The sequence below is a fragment of the Marmota marmota genome, unplaced genomic scaffold, assembly GCF_001458135.2.
Source record: "Marmota marmota marmota unplaced genomic scaffold, marMar, whole genome shotgun sequence".
Lineage (NCBI taxonomy): Eukaryota > Metazoa > Chordata > Mammalia > Rodentia > Sciuridae > Marmota > Marmota marmota.
This window is the reverse complement of record NW_025999990.1, coordinates 38604253-38630734: the sequence shown is the minus strand read 5'-3', so window position 1 is coordinate 38630734 and position 26482 is coordinate 38604253. Positions and strand designations below refer to the sequence as shown.

The window sequence follows — 26482 nt, the reverse complement described above, 5'->3', positions numbered from 1 at the left end:
TGTATATTATGTGTACATTATATTACACACAAACACACACACACAAACAATTGGGGATTCCTATAGCTCCTGACTCGGGATTATGATATGGATTCATAGAGCAGGGATTATGACTAGAGACTGAGATCAACCATGTGGGCAATCAGTTAAACCTACATAATAAAGCCCTAATAAAAAATCTTTTAACATCAAGGCTCAGATGAACCCTACTGGTTAGCAATACTCTGTATCATCACATGTCCATGCCAGGAGAGAAAGCATCCTGACTGCTTCAGGAGAAAATAATGTAAACACTGCATTGGGTACCACTTCTGGGCTCCGCACTATGCATTTCTTGCCTTAACTAATGTAAATCTGTATACTTTCTCTGTAATAAATTCTATCTATGAGTGTAACAGCACTCAGTGAGTTCTGTGAATCCTTCCAAAGACATGATTGAACCAGAGGATGGTTTAGGGAACCCTTGAACTTGTAGTTGGTGTCAGAAATAAGGCCAGACTAGGAGGTCATCCCCTATAATTTCACAATTGACTAAAATTTCAGTTAGCTTCAGAGCTAAGGGTAGTCCTAGGAACTGTACCATCTAACTCCTCACAGTGACTCAAATGAATGGCTCTTGCAATTGTGCCTCATCTTTCTCTCCTGCATCATCAATTTCCCCTCTAATGTATCATTCCTATCATATAATACAAGACTTAACATCTTCCCACATTTTAAAAAATATTTCTTGACATAATATCGTCTTCTGGCTATTAATCCTTTTTTACCCCTCCTGTATCAAAAAATAACTAGAAATAATTGTACTCACTGTTACCATTTTTTCTCTTCCAATTTTCTCATGAACATATCAGTCAGGCTTCTGCCCCAATCCCTCCATAAAACTGTCCATCTTTGTCATAAAATCCAAGTTATTTTTCAATCCTCACCTCACCTGCTCACACAATTCTCTGATTTTAAAAACTAGTACCTTAGCTTCTAAGAAACTAAGGCTTCCCTCCCAACTTACCAGCTAGTCCTATTTAGTCTAAGCTTCCATGTTAAAATGTGGTAATAATCGTCAGATTTTTTTTTCCTTCCTATTATCTACTTGTTAAATAATGTATGTCTTCTAATACCATAGCTTTTAATACACTCACTTCTCCCTTAAGTCAACACTCTTAATTTTTTAAGTAATAACACTAAAAAAGAAAAAGTTCCATTGTGAACATACTTAGGGTAACCAAATCAAATTGGTTTCTTTCCTGTAGGGAATCTCAGACCTGTTAATATGCTAATAAGCATGCTGAATAAGCATTTTACCAATAATTACTAAAATCTAGGCCACAATTTTGAAAGTTTAGAATCAACATTCTTCTACAATTAGAAAATAACTATATTTTTTTTCATGAAAATAATATTATCATTTTCAGAATCCTTCTGCTGGAATAAACCACTTCAAAAAACTAAACTGCCATACCTTAAAAATGAACAAAATGTTTGACTTATGTGAAATTCATATAATTTGAACAGCTTTAATCTATAAAGAACCCCTTCAAATTAATAATGGAGGTATAAACCACACAATATAGAACATGAAGAGGCAATTCACAGAAAACCACAAATGGCAAATAACTGAAGAAGTTCAGAATCTTCTCTAATAATCAAAGAAATAAAAGTTAAGAGGACTGCTAGATCCAGCAGTGCACAACTATAATCCCAGCGACTCATGGTGCTGAAGCAGGAGGAAAGCCTCAGAGACTTAGCAAGACCCTGTCTCAAAATCAAATGTAAATGACTGAGATGTAGTTCAGAAGTAGAATGCTCTTGGGCATATAATATATATATATAAATATATATATATATATATATATATATATTTATATATGTTTTTATATGTTCAGCAAAGATTAAAAAAATTAATACCATAGATATGTAGTGAAATCAGCACTTCCATATACTCTAGGGATGTGACCTCACACATCCTTTACATCTTTATTGAAAATAACTTCTCTCAAATATTTTAAATTCTCATGTATTTTATCCTGACAATTCTATTCCAGAATTTGTCTTATGAAAATCTAACACAACTATTCAAACAAAAATTTTTCTTCCTGAATTATTTGTAACAATAAAAAGACTAGAAAAATGTTTTAAAAGTAGATATAGTTAGGCTAAAATATATTCCAGGTTCATACAAATAATAATACTATTTTAGAAATGAGGTAGATTTATATATACTAATAGCAAAAAGGCACAAGGAAACATACCTATTACAATAGGTATGCAGAATTAAATGTTAAACTGTCCTACTACTCTAATGTCAAGCCTCTGAATCAGTCTAATCAAAGAGCACACTAATAAAAAGCATGGTATTTAAAAACCATGGATTTGGAACTTACCATTTAAATGAATCAAGACTTTCTTAATACTGTTCAAAACAAAACCAAAACCAGAAATAAACTAGATGCTATGAATAAAATGACAGTTGATAAAACAATCTCAAATTTTTGTGGCAATTTAAAAAGAAAAAACTTGATTATTCTAACCAACTGATATTTTAGAAATTATGCAATCAGTGAATCAGGATGTTTAAATGCACCATTATTTAATCTTTCACTTTAAGAAAGTAATCAATTTAGTCCAAAGATCCTGCCAAGATATATGAGTTCAAAAAGAATTATTTACATGGAATTTGTAAAACAAATGTAACAATTGGTGACACCCCCTTTCCTTTTGAATACATAATTAGTAAAATTCTGGAAATAAGGAAAGCTACAATTAATAATGTCTGGGAATGAAAAATAAGCTGATTCTATCAAATATAACTGTTGGTCATCTTCAGAAGGTCTTCCTATTCTTATTTGACTATACTCCAATAAATGTATCTGTTGCTTTATTAAACGTTTTTAATGCACCAACTCTGTCTTTCTAGGTTATCACATGACATCTTATTCCAATTCCTATTCATGGAATAGATGTATTATTTAACCTCAGTCATTATTCTCAGCACTTAGGGAAATGGCAGTAAACACCAATTTCCTACCTTTTTAGAGTTTTTTGAATTCTGGTGAAGTTTGTGCTCTACAAAGGAGTAAGCTTATTAGGAATCTGGTTCTCTTCAGGTTCAAAATGATGATCAATGTACTAGATAGATAATAGTGAAAATAACATGGGAAAGTATAGGTTGGATTGCCTATTACATTAAAGGAACCTTCTGCAGTAAGTTTAAGAAAGAAAATCATAAAACTTCAGGGGCTGGGGTTGTGGCTCAGTGGTAGAGCACTTGACTATCCTGTGTGAGGCACTGGGTTTAATAACTCAGCACCACATAAAAATAAAAAATATATAAAATAAAGATATCATGTCCATCTACAACTTAAAAAAAATAACACTTCAGTTTTCTAGATTCCTAAGCACATGTAAGTCACTACAAATAAACTAAAAGACAATTATAATATACCACTACATATAAGCTCATTTTTTAAAAAGTTCAAAAAACAATAATTGCTGATATTCTTTTTTTAACAAGTATGAATACAAAATGTATAGTTAGTAAACTCAGTGGGGTCAACTCTCTGTGTTTATGTGTTTTAAAGAGACAGGTTCTCACTGTTGCCCAGAATGGCCTCAGACTCCTGGGTTCAAGTGTTTTTCTTGCTTTAGACTTCCCTGAAGTCGGGAGTACAGGAAAAATTGTCACACCTGACTTTGTGCAGCATTTTAAAATGACATATTTTGTATGATAGGTTTCCATTTTGTTGTTATATTAGCCCTTGTACTGATTTTTCGCCCCCAAGGGTTGAATGCAGTTCAGTGATAAGCACTTGCCTAGCATGCTTAGGGCCACAGGTTCAAATCTGCAACACCATGACAGAAAAAAAAAAATCCAGTAAACATTAAAAAGCTCAATAATGAAGCACAAAGAACTTCCATTATTCTATTACTGGAAATAATATCATTACTATATCACTAAACTCTGTATGTCTTATTGTAGCTACTAGTGTAAATTAGCAGACTATCTCTCTTGTCTTCAAGCAATCAAAATGATAAACTATAACTGTGTAAAATATCTATCCTTTGCACTGATTTCAATCTACTCCCAAATTACAAGAAGATTTTTAGAATTTACTTTTTTCTCCTTAATTTCACTTTTGATATTAAGAGAGACAGAAATAGAGGAAGGCAAGGAAGAGAAAAATTAGGGTAAATGTTTGAATTCTTAGAGCAATTTGCAAGTATGGTTAAAAACCAAAATCACTTCAAAACTACTAGCATTAATGTAACTATATTTGCAATGGTTTGCTTACAAAACTAATACTGGGGTCTGGGGACATAGTTCAGTGGTAGATTTCTTGTCTACATGATTTCTAAGGCCCTGGAATGGATCCTCAGAAACATGAAAAAAAGATAGAAAACTACTACCATATAATCCATAATTGGCTAATTACTAATTACTCAATAATTATTAACATATTAATGTTATATTAATACTACTAATTTAATATACTAAATAATTACCACTTAAATAGCTCTCTTTAAAAACATAATTCTTCAATTATTCCTTTTTTTCCGTTTGTCACTTACCACAGGTTTCTTTGTTGTTTTGTTTTCTGTGCTGGGGATCAAACTTACATGCATGCAAACCATATACTAATACCACTGAGCTATAAGAAATTTCATAAGTTTTTCTTTTCCATGACTCATAACCCCATTAATAAAAAAGTTATTAAATACTCCTAACATTTTTCTAGCATTTCCTGATAGAGATAAATGTGTTGAAATACGAGGCTATTCAAAAGAAGATTTCAACATTTTAATTTTAACTCAAAGAACACTTACTATTTCAATAAATGTGAGAAACTATTAAAAGGCAAACATTTTTCCTATTACAGAGTTTTTTCCATCTAGTTAGGTCTAAACAAAAAACAAAAATAAATCCTTATTTTGTTATTTAATACTGGGGACTGAACCATTTCTCATTTATTCTAGTCAAGTACTCTATTGCTGAGTTAATATCCCCAAACCTTCAATTATATTTATTTTGAGATATGGTCTGGCTTAATCACTCAGGGTAATCACTTAATCACTCATGAACTTGGAATCCTCCTGCCTCAGCCTCCAAGTAGCTGGGATTACAGGTATGTGTTACCATAACTGGGTCTAAACTAAAACATACTTAATGTAAAATATATACCTTATTTTTTTGTAAAAACTACCTAAGAAAATGTTTTATAAAGAAATGAATTGTAAAAATTCATTACTAAAACTTTCATCATGCTAAACAATTGATACAATAGGTTCCATATAATTAATGCTTTTTTAAAGAATTCATATGATTAAGAAAATGGGTGCAGTAGTGCACAAGTGTAATTCCAGGAGCTCAGGAAAGTGAGGCAGGAGGATCTTAAGTTCAAAGCCAGCCAGAGCAACTTAATGAGGTCCTAAGCAATTTAGCAAGATCCTCTCTCAAAGTAAATAAATAAAAAGGGCTGGGGATATGACTCAGTGGTTAAGCATCCCTGCATTCAATCCCTGGTACCAAAAATGAAACAAACAAAAAACCAAAAAAGAAATTGGATGCTGCCAGAATACTCTATAACTTTTCTAAATTTTCTTTATTTTTAGAATCACAATTTTATTTGGTGTTTTTTGATTCTGAGATACCAAAATTTAAAAGCACATTTTTTATTTGTACCCAAGACAGACATTTAAAAACAGAATTTCCTCAGTAATTTCCATATTTTTTTCCTTTGAAAAGTATTTGGTTTTTCAAATCACACCTCTACATAGTTATTTTTTGTATAATCTGTGTTTTCTATCCAGAAACTCATGAATGATGAGAACTAAGCAAAAAGTAATATTAGTACTATAGTAAAAAGAAAAATGATACATTTGTATAAAATGACATTTTAAATTGCTATGAATATCTTGACCCTTTTTCTCCAAAAATAGTAATTAATTTCTACATGCTCACTGCTTTATTTTCTTCTTCCCCAATCACTTCATACTGTATCAAACTACCCTATAGAGGCATACATTTCTGTGTACACCCTATCTTTCCCTAACTATAGGTTTTTAAGAAGTGTGCTATCAGAATCATTATAGTTGCTATCAAAATCATCATCAGTTTTCTCACTCTCTCAGATATATCTGAATGACCTTCCTTCTGATTTAACACTGACTGGATCTTGCTATTGTTTTGAACCTTTAAGTGAAATAAATAAAAAAAATAAAAAAGAAAGAAAATACTTCATAATGGGCATTAAAGAACTTCAGGGGGAAAAATGGAGCAAACACCAGTTTTGTAAAACTATACCAACAGTTTAGTCTATTACCTGTTTTCAATATCTCTCATCAAAATTATACTTTTTTCTGTACTAATATTTAAAAATTAAATAGTATTTCATCATAAAATAATTCAGTAGAACATTAACTTTCTTTATCTGAGTACATTTCAGTAATCTATTTTTTATAATCAGATCTAGGAAATTTTATTTCAAATATACTTAATTTTCTTATATTCTTAACCTCACCACATTTTGTAAGTGAAATAACTTTACGCTGGCAAGATGCCAAATGTTTTAACAGGCAATTAGCAGAACAAGGCACCATTTACTGGTTTTTAGTTTTTATTCAAGGATACTTAAAAGAGAAACATGATAACAATTTCACTCTCTGAGACTGGTAATAAACTTTAATGGACTCAGACCACTCTAAGAAGAGTAGAGCAGCACCTCCACTGAACATTCTAATATCAAACCCTCACTAAGTCCAAAGAAAGTAATATAAACTAATATATACTTAAAAAGTAAAATGAACCTTAGAGCAGATTTATTTAAGAAGGTGTACCTGCAAAGGCAAAAATTATATTTTCTCATTTTTTTAGCTCTAAACAAAATGTTTGATTATTCAATGATTTGCTTTAAAAACAACTCAATAATATAAAAATCTCCTAATAAATTGTTCAAATGACAAATTTTTTAAAACTTGAAAAGCTAACTTCAGCAATTTAATTTATAAATGTTAAAAAAAAGATTTAATCTAGCTTCAAACTCAACATTCCCCTTTTTTTAAAAGCATGACTGTTTCTTACTACTTAATTTTTTATGAATCAGCTAACAACCTGATATAAGTATGTACTTTAAAAGGGTAACACAGCACGCTAGTATAGAACAAAGCTTAATTACCTTGGTTTGGTTGTATATTCATATTTGGTCGCGGGCCATAGTTTCCCATTGGCTGCCCTTGACTCATTGTCATCTGATTCTGTACTGGCATGCTCTGTGATGATGGCACAGAATGGTTGTAACCTCCCATGGATCCATGGCTACTTGAAGGCATATTCATGGAACTGTTTGTCATATTGAGTTGATTGGGTCCAGGTCCCTGCATAGGCATATGGTTAGGCCCTTTGAAGAAAAATGATCAGAACCAAAATATTGAAAGTTAAAGAGATGGTTTATACAAAAGTACCTAAAATAGCTATTTGTAGGTTTTTTTCATCATTGTAGGCATACACTAAACAATAATTTGAATATTTAATAGCAAATAAATCGCTCATATGAATGATAGAAAACACTGTGAAGTGAATATTCCTATTATTCCCATCTTAGAGATTAAGAAACTGATGTATTTGGAAAGCCAAGAATACTCTGAAAAAGAAGAGTAATAAGGGTAAACTAGCTTTATGAGACAGCAAAACATAAAGCTGGAGTAATTAAAGATGTAGTACTAACTAATATGAATGAATAGATTAACAGATCAACCAACCAGAATAGGGTCTAAAATATACCCAAATACATAGTAAGGTAAGTGATAATATAGTGATATTAAGTATAAGTGGGCAACAAAAAAATTAATTCAGTAAATGGTATTGTGGCAATGGTGTAGTCATCTGGAAAAAAAAAAATTAGCTGGATCACCTCATTTCTCCCAATAAAACTAATCTATTTTGTATAAAAAATTTAAACATTAAAAAAGAAGAAAAAAGAAACCATATTAAAGAATCTCAAAAAGGAGAAACTTTAAAATAATCTTGGGAGGAAAATGCTTTCTAGAAATTCCACACCTTTAAAAACAAAAATTGATAAAACAGTGGTGTACACCTATAATCCCAGGGGCTCAGGAGGCTGAAACAGGAGGATTCACAAGTTAAAAGCCAGCCTCACCAATTTAGCAAGGCCCTAAGCAACTTAGCAAGACCCTGTTTCAAGATAAAAAATAAAAAGGGCTGGAGATGTGGCTCAGTGAAGTGATTAAACACCTCTGGGTTTAATCCCTGATACCAAAAACAATTGAAATATAAAATTTGATCATTGTATTGTCATGTGTAACTAATTAAAACAAATAAAATAATAATAATAATAATAAAAATTCCAGGTGAAATCTGAAAAATTATGTGTGTGTGTGTGTGTCTGTGTGTGTGTATATATATATATACATATATAAAATTTGAGCCAGGTGTGGTGGCACATGCCTGTAATCCCAGTGGCCCAGGAGGCTGAGGCAGGAGGATTACAAATTCAAAGGCAGATTCAAAAACTTAGCAAGGCCCTAAGCAACTTAATGAAATTCTAAAATAAAAAAATAAAAAGGGTTGGGATGTGGCTCAGTGATTAAGTGTCCCTGGGTTCAATCCCCAGTAATCCCCCTGTAAAATAAATAAATAAATAAACTAAAAAAAAATTACTCAGAAGACATGTCATAAATCAAACTAATTACCTAATATATTAAGCAAAAAAAAGGGGGGGGGGAATGAAAGACATGAATAAAAAGCTCAAAGAAACCTAAGAATAGATTCGTAAACAAGGAATGACTGATTGCTTTACTTAAAAAAACTAAAATACAATTTTCACCTTAGATTCTCAAAAATCAACTTTAATAAACCTATATTTTATTTCATTTTTTTTAAGAGAGAGAGAGACAGAGAGAGAGAGAGAAAATTTTAATATTTATTTTTTTTTTTAGTTTTCGGCAGACACAACATCTTTGTTTGTATGTGGTGCTGAGGATCGAACCCGGGCCGCACGCATGCCAGGCAAGCGCACTACCTCTTGAGCCACATCCCCAGCCCTAAACCTATATTTTAAAGAAGCACTTTCAGGTACTACACAGAGAAAATAAATGTAAATAAGTATTATTTTTTATAGAGGAACTTGACAATAAGGTTATCAAATTTTTAAATGTACATACTTTGAACCCAGCAATTTCAGTTCTAAGAATTTATTCTATATAAATATTTGGTACAAGTATGTAAAAAAGTATATGTGTTTTATAAATATATTCATGGCAGCACAACTTATCAACATACAAGAAACAACATTTATTTCTATCAAAAGGAAAACGGTTCAGATAAGTTAGGGTATATCCATAAAAAACAAACACAAAAACAAAAAATACATGATGCGGTAACCAAAAAGAATGAGGCAGCTCTTTATACACTGAATAGAGTAATGGTTTCTATGATAAATCTTTAAGAGGGAAAGAAGACATATAAGACTATTCAATGTGCTACGGTTTGTTTTTTTAAAAAGAATAGTACAAAAAAAAAAAAGAAAAAAATTTTTGGGTAGAGACAAAGAAAGAGAAAAACCTCTTGACCTCTTGAAGGATAACCAATGCCTCTCTGGAACTCAGAGTTTAGAGAGTTAAGGGCTATAAACCTTGGTACTTTTTTATTTTGGCTGCATGATCATGTATTATCTAGGGGTTTTTTGTTTGTTCTGTTTTGTTTTGTTATCAGGAATTGAACCCAGGGGTGCTCAAGCACTAAGCCACATCCCCATCCCTTTTTTTTTTTTTTTGATACAGGGCCTCGCTAAGTTGCTGAGGCTTGCTTTGAACTTGTGATCCTCCTGCCTCAGCCTCCCCAGCTGTTGGGATTATGGGCATGTGCCATCATGCCCAGCCTAGTTTTGTTTTTTTAATCAATATTTTTTTAAAAGGAACTGGGACTGAGAGGTTATGTGGCCAAAATCAAATGGCATAAGTATCTCTGAAACTTAAATTATCAAATAACCTATTAGAACTAAAATAGGAAATTAAGAGCCAAGTTAAAATTAGTGTTCACATTAAAAAGGGTGACTAGATGCTATTATTGTTAGGAGAGTCCCCTAACTATTATTTTAGATGCTCAACAATACAAGTCTTAAATGGTTGATAATCTCTGGGTTATGGAAAGAATGTAACTATTTCAGATGGCCTTACACCAAAAAAAAAACAAAATGTCAGAATAATATTAATTGTGCACTTCTCAAATGCTTACTTGGTCTTGGGCTTCAGTGTTATCTGGAGATATGTTATATACCTAATATAATTACACATACCTTTATGTTGTATACCTGATCGAAGGTACTACCATCAAAGATCACAGAATTCCTAACTAATCTGTATTAGCACTGCTCTTATAGTTCTAAAAACAATGTGTCCCAATAAGCTAAATGTGGATTTAGCAAACAAACAGCTTTCTCCTGACTACAATCTAACTGCAAACTAAAAAGTAGTTCTGTCTTTATTCCTACCTCCATACTGTGTGGGAGCCATCAATGCTGAGAGTCTTAGCAGGAAATAAGAGAGCCAATGAAATAGCATTTACCTCCTACATGATTAGTGTCACATCAATCTGCTAAACTAGGCTACCTTGCCTCTTTTGCTCTGTGTTCCCCCTTTGTTTCTTTCACTATATCTGTTGTCCTTGGAACCAATGCTACCAACAACACAATCAGCTGGAAAAGATACTATCGTAAGGATGCTAATTATTAACTTTAACAATAAACTGTTCTATGATTTAAGTTTACTATCCTTATTGCTAGTCGTGTTTGCTTTTTTCTACTGAAAATAGTCTTTGTCTTTAGAAAGCAAAAATATTCTCGTATTAAAGGTAGAGAATACTCTGCCAAAAATGATAGCTATCATTACTATTGTTACACAAACTGAAGATATTTTCAGCAAACGATAACTAAATAAGCACCCATGGCCTAAAAGACACCATTCTAGTGACTCTAAAGTTAAATGGATAAAGAGAAACAAGAATGGCAAAATATATGAGAAAGCTTACACTATTTCTTAGCTTTTAATTTTGATTTAAAATCAATTTCCATATGTTATGCTAAAAACATATGTATTCATAAAAATCCTGATTCAGCATCAGTAATATCTATGAAGAAATACTAAATACACCAGCACTTTAGAGTTTGTTTTTGTTTGTTTCTTTTTCCCATGTGTTTTTCTCAGTGATACTGCTTCAGAGATCAATAAATTTTTAAGTAAATAAAAACTCAGGGATGTTAGAATACCTTTTTGTAAACACATTTTATTTCTTAAGCCGTGGTACAATGACTTTTCCCCTCAAAAAAGCTTCTAAAGCCAACTATGTTGCATAGTTTCAGACAGACTAAATTTAGCCAGTTCTGTTCATCAGAGGAATGCTGTGTGTCAGCTACATCAAAGCCCAAGGGCAGCCTGATAAACACTGAATACAGGTCACGTAGCTCTGTAGCTAACAAACTCTAAGAGAGCTTGTACTCGGGGGCATTCAAAGCAGTTTTGTCATCAACAATCTAGTATCCCTTGAGCCCCCATGTCGTTTCAGTTGCTAAGCAACTCTGGTGTTAATGTCTTACAGGAGAAAAACTTACCAGGCATCTGGCCGTTCATCTGGTTCTGCATGTGTGGTGCAGGAGGACCCCCACCTACCATTCCATCTGAAGGCATGTTGTGAGAGCGTGGAGGTGGGGGAGGGCCGCTCTGATTCATCACTCCAGGACCCATAGGCATATTCTGTGTGGGTGGCTGAAAGAAGACAGTTTAGCAAAACAAGAGAAACAGTTACACCAATGTATAAAAGATGTATATGGAATAACAGTTGACTATATTATTAAATTGGACAAACAAAACAACAAATGCATTTCAATTTCTTCTAATGTAGTTTAATCATGGACTGATAAATATCATATTTAATACCCCCCAAAACTTCACAAGATGCTTAGCATTTGAGCACCTTAGGACAAAAACAGACCACAATTAAAGTGTATTTTAATTTATAAAATCTCAATGGCAAAAATGTTAACATTCTACACAAACAGAATTCTCATTCATTTATTTACTAAGGATTTCTAATGTAGCTATTGTTATTTAAATAACATTAAAAATTAATTCTCCTTTCATTACATATTTGAAAATATTTACTAATCATTATTTTTACTTGAAAAGGGAGAATAATAAAAAATATAAAAGGACCAGAGGTCCAAAAATATGACATATTTTATACTGTTTGAGGTGCAGAAAGAAAAGTGGTGGCAATGGAATAATGTTTTAAAACACAAAGATAATAGTTCAGTTCAATATTTTTGTGTCGACTACTGCTATAGATTGGAAACATTACTGATGGCCTCCAAGGGTACAGAGACAGCTGCCTCAAAACGATGCCTTTGGCAAATTTCCTAATGAAATTTTCAAGAAAACCACTGACTAACCTTGAGAGTTCACAAAAGGGCAAAAGGAAAAACATAGATACAAGACAGTCTGCAACACAGGGCTCCCATGTTGGGAACATTTTGGTGGAGAAAGCAAATGGTTAGTTTCTTTCCAAATATCTATTTTTAACCCTACAGGTTAGAAGGACTTATTCTTTACAGATCTACTTTCTGTCTTTTTTCTCTGCTTCCCCATGATCTGAACATAATGTCCAATCCAGTAACTTTCTTCCACATTTTTTATTTTTAAAATTTTTTCCACAATATTTGTTGATCAGTTATTTATTATACCTTTCCAGATTTTGTCAGCACAGTTGCCTCTGAAACACTTAACAGATATATATGTTATTCTTTAGCCAACACATGCACTCAAACCTCCAATCATTTAATGAATAGCTCACAGTGTAGAAATAACAAGTGCTGGGCTAGATCTGTAGCTCAGTGGCAGAACGCTTGCCTAGCATGTGTGAAGCACAGGCTTCAATACTTAGCACCACATAAAAATAAACAAATAAAACAAATGCATGCTGTCCATCTACAATTAAAAAAATAACTATTTTTTAAAAAAGAAATAGCAGGTACTACTTTGATAGCACCTACAAAAGTTAGAATTTTAATTTCGTCACTACTAAATCCAGATAATGGGCGTTTATTAAGTATTTTCTTTTCAGCTCTCATCTTAATTTTTTATCCAACTTGTATCTTAAAACACTTAATAACCTTGTTTAGTTTTCAGACACATACAAAACCCAAACATCAAAGTCTATTACATATCTTACTTTTAATTATCCTTTACTTATCATGCTTTCAAACCTGGTTATTTATTTGTATTTCAACTCATAAAACATCACTAGTTGTTATTTACCATCCTAAGAGTAATAACTAACCCTTCTGCTAATAAAAGTGATAAAATCCTGACAAAGTGCAAAAAAAAAAAAAAACTGTCTAAAAGCACTAAAGCACTATGTAACCAAAGAGGAACAGAAGCTACAATTCTTGAAAAAGGGGAAGAATGTTAAAAGACCAGCTCCCCAATTTCTTTGGCTTTTTCTGTGAGTGTGCAGTGTATGGAGTAAAAAGTGCCAAAACACAAAGCAGAAATTCTTCTGGATTAAGGGGGAATGACTCAGTTTTTTAAAAATCGGCAGAAAATTAAAGAATAAAGTCCCCCAAAAAGGAAAACTACAGAAAGAGAAAAATTCAAGACAACTACTAGAAAACAGCAGTTAGGAGGCCAAAGAGCCAAGCAGAGATTCCAGCTACTGCCTAATGCTTGGTAGATAAAAGATTGGAGTATAGCCCATTCAGTTAGAGGGGACTTCATAAACAACTCCAGCTCTCCAGATTTCAGAAGAGCCTCACCTCAGACTAAGGTCAAAACTGAAATAGATTAGCCCTATAAATCTTTTAATGAACCCTCAATACTCAAGGTGATCTCCTAGTACTTCTCATACCAAAGGAAAACTTAATTCTCTTTAGAAGAAAAGAACACAATCTTTAACTTTCTAGAATTGTTATGTTTGCCCTTTTTCTTAAATACTGGGATGGATCCCAGGGGTTCTCTACCACTGAGCTCATCCTCAACTTTTAAAAAAATTTTTTGAGACACAGTCTGACTAAATTGCCCAGGCCAGCCTCAAACTTGCAATTCTCCTCCATAGCCTCCCAAGTAACTGGGATTTCAGGTATGCAATCCTATCTAACCACAATGTCTGACATTTTATCATAAATCACAGGCATTTTAAAAAACCATCATAAATGGCCAACACCCAATAGGATGGCTATAATAATAATAACTACCCAAATGGTAGGTGTTGGCTAAAATGTAGAGAAACAGGAATTCTCATATATGCTAGGAAAAGTGTAAAACGGTATAGTCACTTTGGGAAACAGTTTGGCAGTTCCTCAAGAAGTTAAACGTATGTCTACCATATCACCTAGCAATTCCATTCCTGGTATTTATTCAAGAGAAATAAAACACATTCAGACAAAAGTTGTATACAAACATTCACAATGGCATAATTCACAATAGTCAAAAGATGGGGAAAAAACTCAGATGTCCACCAACTGAGGAATGGCTAAACAAAATATGGTTCATGAATACAATAGAGTACTATTCATTCACAGAAAAGGAATGAAGTACTGACACACATTATAACATGGATAAACTTGAAAATATTCCAAGTGGAAGGAGCTGGACACAAAAGGGGCCACATGTTGTGTGACTCCATTTATATTAAATGTCCAGAAGAAGTAAGAGAAAGAGAGAAAAGATTAGCTGTTGCCACAGGATGGGGAAAAAGGGGAAGTGGGACTGACTGACATCATATATGAGTTGTATTTTCAGGGGTGATGGAAGTGCTCTGAACTTAAGACTGCACTGTGAATATACTAAAAACAAACACTGAATTATACACCTTAAAATGGCTAAAATGATGAAAGTTATGTTTTATAAATTTAATCTTAAGATAAAACTGGGGAATGGATAGTGCACACCTGTAATTCCAGCTATTTGACAGCCTGAGGCAGAAGAATGGCAAGTTTGAAGCCAGCCTCAACAACGTGACAAGACCCTATCTCAAAATAAAAAAATAGGGCTGTGGCTATGGCTCAACAGTAGCACACTTGCCTGGCATGTGTGAGGCACTGGGTTCGAGTCTCAGCACCACATATGAATAAATAAAATAAAGGTCTATCAACAATTAAAGAAATATTTTTTAAATAAATACATAAATAAATGAAAAAGACTGGGGAATGTAACTCAGTAGTAAAGCACCCCAAGTTCAACCTCCAGTACAAAAAACAAATTAATAAATTTTATTACATTTTAAAAGAATGAGTAACTAAAGGAAGTAACAAATAATTTTAAAAGACCAAATTCATTCAAATTTTGGAGTTACAGAGAATTTGAAATACCTGTGCTTGATATTTTCAAAGGTGAGGGGACAGGAAAGATGTAGAACTTTAATAAACTCCTAGAATTTTTTAAAGGCCATCAAATATAAATCTAGAACTGGAAAATACAATCACTAAAGTGAAAATCAGCCTGTCAACGGATGAATGGATAAAAAAAAGTGGTACATATACACAATAATGGAGTTTTATTTATCGATGAACAGAGACTTGGGTCTTTTGCAGGAGAATAGAATTTAAGAACTTATGCTAAGCAAAATAAGCTAAACTCAGAAAGTCAAGGATCCTATATTTTCTCTTATATGTGGAAGCTAAACAGACAAAAGGAAAAGAAAAGTAGTAGGGGGTGGGTCTAATGAAAATTGAAAGATCTATAGAGTAGAGAAAGGTAAGGTAGGAGAGGAGCAAATAGGGAAATTCTGGGGAATGATCAGGATAAATTACATTGTTACATTGTGCGCTGGTAAAAAATATTTAACAACAAATCCCACCATTATGTACAACTAATGCACCAATTTTTAAAAAATGGGGGGAAAAAAGAAATCAATGGTTGGAAACAGCAAAACAGAGGATCAGAGAAGAAACTTACAGAAAAATTATACAAAGATATAAAAGAGAGAATATAAAAAAAGAACATAAAGACACAGAAAACATGATAAAAAGGTCTAGCACACACCTAACTGGAGTTATAACAAAGAGGATACAGAATAAAACACAACACTATTTGCAAAATACTGTAAAAATTTTCCAAAGCTAAAACAGAAAGAAAGGGGGGCGGGGGGAAGAGAAAAGAAGCCTCTAGCTTATGAACTATGAAGCTCTACAAATCTCAGGAGGATATAAAGAAAACCCTACCCTAAACACATCACAGTCAAAGTACTGAAAACCAAAGTCGAAAGAAAAAATTTAAAAACAGTCAAGGAAAATGGAGAAGCAATAAGATTAGCACTGAATTTTTTTCTATCAGAAATAATGGAAACAGATGATTATAAAATGACAACTCTAAAGAGCTAAGACAAAGAAAAAAGAAAACAAACCAATCAGTTTAGAATTCTATATTGAAGAAAATATCCCTTCTGACATGGAAATGAAAAAAATATTTTTTAATGAACAAAAGCTAAAAGAATTTGTTATATGAAATGACTTTACATAGAAGCACAGACTAGATGAGTTATGAGAAAAGGTAAATATATAGATGAATATAAACTAATATTGACATTTAAAATAACAGTTAATGATGACTTGTATGATTTAAACATATATAAAAATACGAATACAGGGTAAAATTAACACAAAAGACAATAGGTTAAATGAAGTTAAATTGCTAAGGATCTTTCCTTTTTTTCTGCAAGTCTTAAAAGTATAGATCCACACAAGAATCTAAAAAATTAGTGATGAATATAATCTCAAAGGAAATCACTTAAAACATTAAAAGTAGATAGCTAAAAATTTAATAGAAAAAAATAATGCTTGATTAATTCAAAGACAAAAAAGGGACAAATGGAAAGCAAATGTCTGGTTGATAAGATTCAATTCCTACTATATCACCTTCTATATTAAATATTCATAAACTCATTCTAATATTTAATTGCCATGTAAGCAAAGATTATATTACATTATATTGGATTTAAAAACACACAAAGTACTGTTTACAAGATACTTTAAATTCAAGAGTACAGATTATTTAAAAGAAAAAGACATAACCATGTAAATATTAATCAAAAGCATGATGACAATGTTATGTTACTATTGTACAACTGACTGATCACTGGGAATAGAGGGCTATGCCTTATTATGATAAAAGGATAAATTCAATGAGAATGTTTAACAATCACAAATTTGTATACATCTCCTAATATAGGTTCAACGAATTAGAATAATTCATAATAATGGCTGGAGATTTTAACACACTTTGCCTAGTAAGTCACAAGACCAAAAAACACAGAAGACTAAAATATAGGGACTGTTTTCTGAGCACAGTAGAATTAAACTAGTAGCCAACAATAGAAAATTATTACTCAGAGAAGGAATCACAATGGAAATAAGAAATGATTAAACTGAATCAACTTGTGAGACTAAGTTTAAGGTATGTTTACAGGATAAGTTATATATTTAAAATGTGTATTTAAGAAGTTGAAAAAAAGCTATCTACAGTAGCTAAGCTCAATGAAATAAAAAGCAAATAAGAGAAAATTAAGATGTTAAGAGGACACAAAGAACAATTTAGACAATGCATTTGATAATTTACTTGAAATGGAAAAATTCTTTTGAAAAATATAGCTTTGGGAAATTGACCAAAAAAAATCTAAATAATCCTGTTTAAAAAACTGAATCCACAATTTAAAATCTTCCCTGAAGAAATCTCCTGATATAGATGGCTTCACTTCTAAACTATTAAGATAATAAAAATTTTCTAATATTAATCATTTGCAATCTTCCAGAGAAAAAAATTAAGGGGACCGCCAACTCTTTATTGAGGTCACCAAAATCTGACAAGGATATTACTACAAGAAGAAATACACAGGTCACATTCTCATGCTATAAATAACAAAAATGCTAAACAAAATTTTAGAAAATCAAATCCAGATTACATTGAAACCAATGGGCTCCACTCCAGGATTCATGTGATTTAATTTTTGAGAATTAATTAATGTAATGTACCAAATTACCAAAGTAAAATCTAGATAACCATCAATATATAAAGAAAAATAATTTGATAAAATTCAATACCCACTCGTAACAAAAATTTTCCAAAGTTAAGAAAAGAAAGAGCATTCTTGAGGCTAGGGGGAAGCCTAGTGGTAAAGCACTTATCTAGTATGCACAAGGCATGGGATTCAAACCTCAATGTGACAAAAACCAAAACAATAGCGTTCTTCATTGAAAAAAAACTAACTTACAAACCTATTACAGACAATATCCTAAAATGAAATATTGAACTCTTTCCCTTTGAATTGAGGAATAGCATAAGAATATTCATTAACAAGAACTGTATTCAACAAAATAAATAACCAATAAGCAAATCAATGTTATAAAGTATAGAAATGAAGTAGAAGAATAAAAAATAAAGATTAGGAAAGAAAACAACTTTATCTTCACTGATGCATGAGTAAGTGCATATTTAAAATAAGTGAATATAGCAGGATAACCGGATACAAGCTGAACATATTAAAAAGTCAACTATATTCCTATATATTTCTAACAATTACAAAATGAAATTTAAAAACTGACATTATATATAACATGATCCAAAAATTTGAATCTCTAGGCCTCAGAAACCTTGGAATGGAATCACCATTTGACTCAGTCATCCTACTCCTTAGCATATACCCTAAGGACTTAAAATCAGTATACTAGAGTGCCACAGCCACATCAATGTTTATAGCAGCTCAAACCACAATAGCTAAGCTATGGAACCAACCTAGGTGTCCTTCAATAGATGAATGGATAAATAAAATGTGATATAAAAACATACACAATGGAATATTACTCAGCCACAAGGAAGAATGAAATTACGGCATTTGTAGGTAAATGGATGGAACTGGAGACTATAATGCTAGGTGAAATAAACCAATTCCAAAAAACCAAATGCCAAATGTTCTGTCTTACATGTGGATGCTAACACACAATGGGGAGGCGGCAGAAGTTCAGTGAATTAGAAAAAGGGAAATGAAAGGCAGGGAGTGGGGATGGGAATATGAAGACAGTAGAATGGATCAGACATAACTTTCCTACATTCATGTAGGAATGAATACACAACCAGTGTTAATTCCACATCATATACAACCACAAGAATGGAATCCTAATTAGACTAAGTTATACTCCATGTATGTATGATATGTCAAAATACATTCTACTGTCATGTATATCTAAAAGAAACAATTAAAAAAATTTAAAGAGTATATAAGGGTCCCTTGACAGTTGCATACATTTAAAAATAAAATAAAAACTTTTTAAATTAAAAAACATTTTTTAACGTAACAAGAGATACGTGATACCTTTACACTGAAACACTGTAAGATTCAATATTATAATCAGCTTCCTTGATGCTGACCTACAAATTCTATGTAATCCTTGTCAAAAGCGCAGCAAGCTTTCCCTAGAAATTCACAAGCTGACTTTAAAATGTATATGGAAATTCAAAGGACATAGAATAGACAGGACAGTCTTAAAGGAAGAACAATACTACCAGATATGCAGACATATTATAAACTACCATAACTGAAGCATGGGGTTGATGCAAGGATAAATAGACCAAAAGAACAGCTGAGAACAACTCACGTATACAATAACAACAAAACATCTTACATTCAATGGTGAAAAAATGATCTTTACAATAAATGATGTTAGATCAACTGCATATAATAGGAATAAAAAAGAACCTGAAGTGGGCTGGGGTTGTGGCTCAGTGATAGAGCACTTGCCTGGCATGTGTGAGGCACTAGGTTCGTTTCTCAATACCACATACGAATAAATAAAATGGTCCATCAACAACTAAGAGAGAAGAATCTTAATTCTTGGCCCAGATTATACACAAATTTAATCTGCAATGGAACATAGATACACTTTAAGAATAAAATAGGCATTATCATTATGACCTTGATAGAGGAAAATATTCCCTAAACAGGATACAGAAATTACCCATAAAAACTAATAAATTAACGTTCATTTTAACTAGAAACTCTAGTTAATTAAACACCGTTAGAATAAAAACACAATTTTCAAAGTAAAAAAATATATATATGCAATATATGCAGCCTACTAAGACTTATTCTAGAATATATACAGAACTCCTACAAATCAATGTTATTAAAAGCCCATATAAAAACCAGAAAGAAATGAACATTAAAAAACTTTTTTGAGATGACAGCATTGTTCCATAACTTGATTGTAATGATAGTTACATGGATTTGTAGAGACTCATGTATCTACACACTTTAAGTGAATGGATTTACTTTTGTGAATTATTAATATTACTTCCAGCCCTATCCACCAGAAAATCTCCTAGTCAGAACATCAGAATAATCAGGCCCCCACTGTCTTCTCCCAAAGTCCCAGGTAACCTTTCTTCACAGAACTTACTATAGCTGTAATTTCAAATATGTCTGTGTGATTGTCTTCCCTGCTATGTGTTAGAGTTCAAAAATAAAAAAAATTTTTTTTTTGATATATAAACAACAGTTCAAAATCAAATAAGGGGCCAGTATCTTTCAGCAATTTACATTGCTTTTAACTGTTCAAAATTGCCCATTCCATCTTCACATCTCCCTCTGGAAGTCTACCAGACATTAATTCTTGTTATATCATACCTTCAAATTGTCTTATCCCTAAACTCAGTGACAGCGATTTCGCCCTTCCAGTTGCTCAGGTGAAAACCAGGGAGTCATCTGAAATTCCTCTTTCTCATTCCCTGGCCCCTCATTAAATTATCAGCATGTTCTTTGACCTCAATTTCAAGATATACCACAAATTTAACCACTTCTACCATCACCTCCTCTACCACCACCCCATGCAGCCACCATCATATCTCTTATGTTGATTATTACTGTAGTCTCCTAATTTAACTATCTGCTTCAATCTATGATCTTCTATATTGAATTCTTCAACAGTAGTCACAATGCGCTTGCTAAAATGTATCAATTCATTCTTCTGCTCAAAAATCCTCCAACAGCTTCCAATTTCAGAAACTCTTTATCATCTGTCCTATACCTACAAAACTCTATCACCTGTCCACACCTCCTTATTTATTCCATTCCAGCCACAACAACCTTCACGCTGTTCCTTTAACAAGTCAAAGATAGTTTTACTTCAGGACCACTCTTCCTATTTGTTTTCTCTTCCAAAACACTCTTCCTCAAGTCTTTATTCAGATGTCAACTGTCTCAATGAGATTTAACTCCATTTCATACTGCAAATCCCAACCCCCACCTCCAGTATTCCAAAACACCACTCTTGTTCTATTTTTCCCTTTCCATAGCTCTTATCTTCCAACATGCTAATGATCTACTTATTTATTATGATGATTGCCTTGCTTGATAGAATATAAAACCCAAGATTGATCTGTTCACTTATGTTTCAAAAGTACCTAATGACTATTAACTGACACATAGAACATTTTAATATTTTGTAAACAAATTAATGAGTTCTCAAATTTAAAAGATTTACCATAATACTATAAATAATCTCAACCATAAATTATCTTCAATGTTTCTTCAGAATATGAATATATCACCACAACATAATTTTTAGTTTAATAATCCTTCAGTTGTATAACTATCTTTAATATAATTGTCATTAATATAGTTCTCCACAAGGAGGCACTAAAATAACACACAAATAGACGATTGAAAAATAAATTATTCAAAAAGGAAATATAATAAAAATTTTTCTATATTTAATAACTTCTCTACACATAAATGATAAATGATTGAGCCAATCAAGAAAGGCTCCAAAACACCATCTTGGTCCCAAGTAAGTCTCCTAAAAATGAACTCTACACATATAGGAAACAATTAAGGAAGGTCCCCTCTTATCCTCACTTATTCTCATAAGAAATTTCAGGATGCCATCATGGCTAACCTTGAATCTAAGCAAGATTTTTAGACTTAATGAATTCAGTTCCTTATTTTAATAATCTTGACATGTCATCTTGTCCCACCCAAAAAAGGACCTAATGGAGAACTCAGTCATACCATAAAACCTTACCAGATGAACTTCTACATTAATAATATTTTCCACTTATTTTTAAAAGATGATGATTATATAAATTTCCCGAGGGCTCAGGCCACAGAAACTGATTCATCTACTAACTATACTTTCCCCAATTTTAACACCAGGTTTCCATTAAATTCAATCTTTCTGGGGCTGGGGATGTGGCTCAGGCGGTGGCGTGCTCGCCTGGCGTGCGTGCGGCCCGGGTTCGATCCTCAGCACCACATACGGGCAGGGATGTTGTGTCCGCCGAAAACTAAAATAAATAAGTAATTCTCTCTCTCTCTCTCTCTCTCTCTCTCTCTCTCAAAATAAATAAATAAAAATTAAAAAAAAAAATTCAATCTTTCTCTTTTTTTATGAAACAGAAAACATCTAACACATCAACTCCAGCATTACATTTTATCTCAGCTCTGAAAACCCTAAGGCTACCCAACCCTAAGGATATTCATTAACAGTCACTCCAAATTCACTTAATATTAAATAACAAAAAGTAAATGCCCTACTCTTCCCAGAATTGAGGAATTCTCCAGAATATAACTGAAAATTGAAAACAAAAATAAAGGACTGAGAGTGGTACGGGGTGGCACACGCTTGTAATCCCAGTGGCTGGGGAGGCTGAGGCAGGAGGATCATGAGTTCAAAGCCAGCTTCAGCAAAAGCAAGGCACTAAGCAACTCAGTGAGACCCTGTCTCTAAATAAAATACAAAATAGGGCTGCATATATGAGTGGTCAAGTGCCCCTAAGTTCAATCTCCAGTCCCCCACCCAAAAAAAAAAAAAAAGGACTGAGGATGTACCTTAGTGAACAGCATGTGCTTAGAATGATGAGATCTTGGGTTATAGTCCCAGCACCACAAAAAATAAATAAAGATAAAAATACTCCACTCCTAAAGTATGGCAAGATGAGAGTCTAGGTTTTGTTTTTTGGTACTGGAGACTGAACCTGGGGCACTTAACCACTGAGCTACATTCCAGTCCATTTTTTGAGGGGTTGGTAGGTAATCAGAGATTGAACCCAGAGGCACTCGACCCACTGAGCAACATCCTCAGCACTTTTTGTATTTATTTAGAGACAGAGTCCCGCTGAGTTGCTCAGGGTCTTGCTAAATTGCTGAGGCTGGCTTTGCACTGATGATCATCCTGGCTCAGCTTCCCAGCCATGCTGGCTCCTTTTAATTTCTGAGACAGGGTTTCACTAAATTGTTTAGGGCTTAAGTTGCTGAGGCTGACCTTAAGCTGTGATCCTCCTGCCTCAGCCTCCAGAGTCCCTAGAGCTACAGGTTTGAACAACAGGTGGCGCCTGTGGTTGTTAATAATACCACACATCTTAAAGTTGTTAATAATAACACACATTAAGAAACAGACAGCCTATAATTCCAGCAACTCTGGAAGATAAGGCAGGAGGATGGCAAGTTGAAAGCCAGACTCAGAAATTTAGCAAGGCCCTAACAAATTTAGCAAAACTCAATCTCAAAAAAATACGTAAAAAAGTGCTTGGGATGTGGTTCCATGGCTAAGTGCCCCAAGGTTCAATCTCTGGTACCAAAAACAAATAAACAAACAAAACCAGAACAGATATACGTGCTTAAACTTTCATTGTTTATATGATTTTTATATCTGCCTATTTGTTTCAATTACAAAATATATGATCATTATAAAAAGTAGAAATAATAAATATGGGAACCATTCGACACTTGGTTTGCACATTTCCAGAAACTTTTTAAAAATTCAGATATAAACAGTTACTTTTTGAAAATAGGGAAACATGATTCTGTGATTTTATTCTAATGTAGACATTACTTTTCACCAGTATATATGGTGATCTCATTCAAAAGTGTAGAATTTAACTGAATAGTTAAAATTCACTTTTTAACTCATCCTCAATGCTGACACTTATTCCAGTTTGTTGGGTTTGCTAATATAAACAACGTTTCAATAAATAATTTTTTACAACTATGGTTTTATTTTTTGGAGGGGGGGCGGGGAGAAGGGTGCTGGGATTTGAACCCAGGGGCATTTAACCACTGAACCACAATCCCCGGTCCTTTTTATTTTGAGATGGGGTCTGGCTAAATTACTCAGGGTCTCACTAAATTCTAAGACTAGACTCAAACCTCCTGCCTAAGTCTCCCCAGCCACTGGGATCATAGGTGTAGACTACCATACCTAGCTGTACAAATACTGTTGTTATTTGTGCCAATAATAGTGAATTACTTAATTTCTAGTATCTAGTTGTTGTTGCTATTGTTTCTTTGTCAGCTATATATCCCGTAAAGATGAACTAGATCTATTGTTTTCAATTAATGTCAAGGGATAATCTTTAGGTTTCCAATACATGTAGAAACTACTCTGATTTTAATACAGTTCTGGAAAAAAAAAAAGGAAAAAGAAATTTCAAACACACATGCACACATAAACATTTCTATTATACACAGTAAGATCTATCAACATCTTTACATACCAAGGTTCAATCAGACAATCTTCTGAATTTTATATATACTATTCAGCAAATAATTAACATGGTAAAATTCTCCCTATAATTTTCTACAAAATATAGTGTTACACTTTTGGGACGTAAAGGATAAGGGACCTTTCCCTTATCCTCAATAGCCCCTCATCAAAGAATTAATAACCTCTTCTACTATTTCAAATATACTTTAAATACACAGTATTTCTAAAATCGCACCCTATTACACTGTAGAATAACTATTTGTTGTCCTTTGCTTATAGAATTTTTAGCAAAAGTTTGTTTTGCATTTTTAAAGGAGTCAAATCAGATTTTTCTGTAGTTTTCTCATTTGCTTTTGTTCTCAACAAAGTCTCACCTCAAGATCAGACAAATACTGATGCCTTAATTTGTACTGAATCTTACAAATACTTCAAAGACATTTCACCTGTAAACCTGCTTCCTGTTTTTAGTATTAAATGTTGCAATTAGATGCCCTTTATTATGCAGCTCGATGCCAAGTAGAAGAAGGGGAAAAAAAGACTTGGAGACCAAGTTGTGGGCAGGTAAAAGAAAGGGGAGAGGATTGAGACAATAATCCTATTTTTGACATACTCACTTGCAATAGGAAATATGAAAATACAGGCTGTGAACTTTTTATAGCAGAGAACAACACAGGGCAGGCTGAGGAGAAAAGAGTTTTGTCTATAGAACACCCAAATGCATATATCTAATGGAAGCTGGATTCATGTCTCACACTTGGGCAATAAAATCCATATATGAGGATCATCTATGTATCAATGGAAACTAAAGTCAAGAATAAAAGAAACATGGGCTGGGGTTGTGGCTCAGTAGCACTTGCCCAGCATGTGTTAGACACCAAATTCGATCTTCAGCATCACATATAAATAAATAAAAATAAATAAAAGTACATCAACAACTAAAAAATTAAAAAAAATAATAAATAAAGGAACAGCATGGATGAAATCTCCCAGAAACAAAAATATACAGTGAGAAAATGTTCAAGAATGTAACATTAACACTGATGAACATGTCAAAAAATGTTAAGTTAAACAGCTGGGGAGGAAAACAGAATACTATCACAAAAACGAAAGAATAAAAGCTTCATAGGAGAAATCTGTCAACATTATATTTACCAAAAACAAATATGAATTATATTTTTCTGAAGTTTCGTGTAGTCTCGGAACATCACTACCATACACAATGACTTAAAATGATGTCAATACTTAAGAAAAGCCACAACTTCAGGATATAAAATCAACACGCATAAATCAAAGGCATTCCTGTATATCAGCGACAAATCCTCTGAAATGGAAATGAGGACAACCACTCCATTCAGAATATCTTCAAAAAAAATAAAATACTTGGGAATCAACCTAACAAAAGAGGTGAAAGACTTATATAATGAAAACTACAGAACCCTAAAGAGAGAAATAGAAGAAGATCTTAGAAGATGGAAAAATATACCCTATTCATGGATTGGCAGAACTAACATCATCAAAATGGCGATATTACCAAAAGTTCTCTATAGGTTTAATGCAATGCCAATCAAAATCCCAACGGCATTTCTTGTAGAAATAGAGAAAGCAATCATGAGATTCATATGGAAAAATAAAAGACCCAGAATAGCAAAAACAATGCTAAGCAGGAAGTGTGAATCAGGCGGTATAGCGATACCAGACTTCAAACTATACTACAGAGCAATAGTAACAAAAACAGCATGGTACTGGTACCAAAACAGGCGGGTGGACCAATGGTACAGAATAGAGGACACAGAAACCAATCCACAAAACTACAACTATCTTATATTTGATAAAGGGGCTAAAAGCATGCAATGGAGGAAGGATAGCATCTTCAACAAATGGTGCTGGGAAAACTGGAAATCCATATGCAACAAAATGAAACTGAATCCCTTTCTCTCGCCATGCACAAAAGT

General features: G+C 32.9%; 1 protein-coding gene across 3 annotated transcripts in view; it reads right to left on the bottom strand.

The window, feature by feature from the left end:
• The window catches only part of Ss18 (SS18 subunit of BAF chromatin remodeling complex), a 79368-nt gene that overhangs the window by 26489 nt on the left and 26397 nt on the right, over positions 1 to 26482 (bottom strand). For all 3 annotated transcript variants that reach the window (XM_048806410.1, XM_015482467.2, XM_015482468.2), the window contains exons 3-4: positions 11616 to 11769; positions 7167 to 7388 (exon numbers count right to left, since the gene is read on the bottom strand). In XM_048806410.1, the coding sequence (XP_048662367.1) occupies positions 7167 to 7388; positions 11616 to 11769 (376 nt within the window). The remainder of the gene's footprint in view (positions 1 to 7166; positions 7389 to 11615; positions 11770 to 26482) is intronic.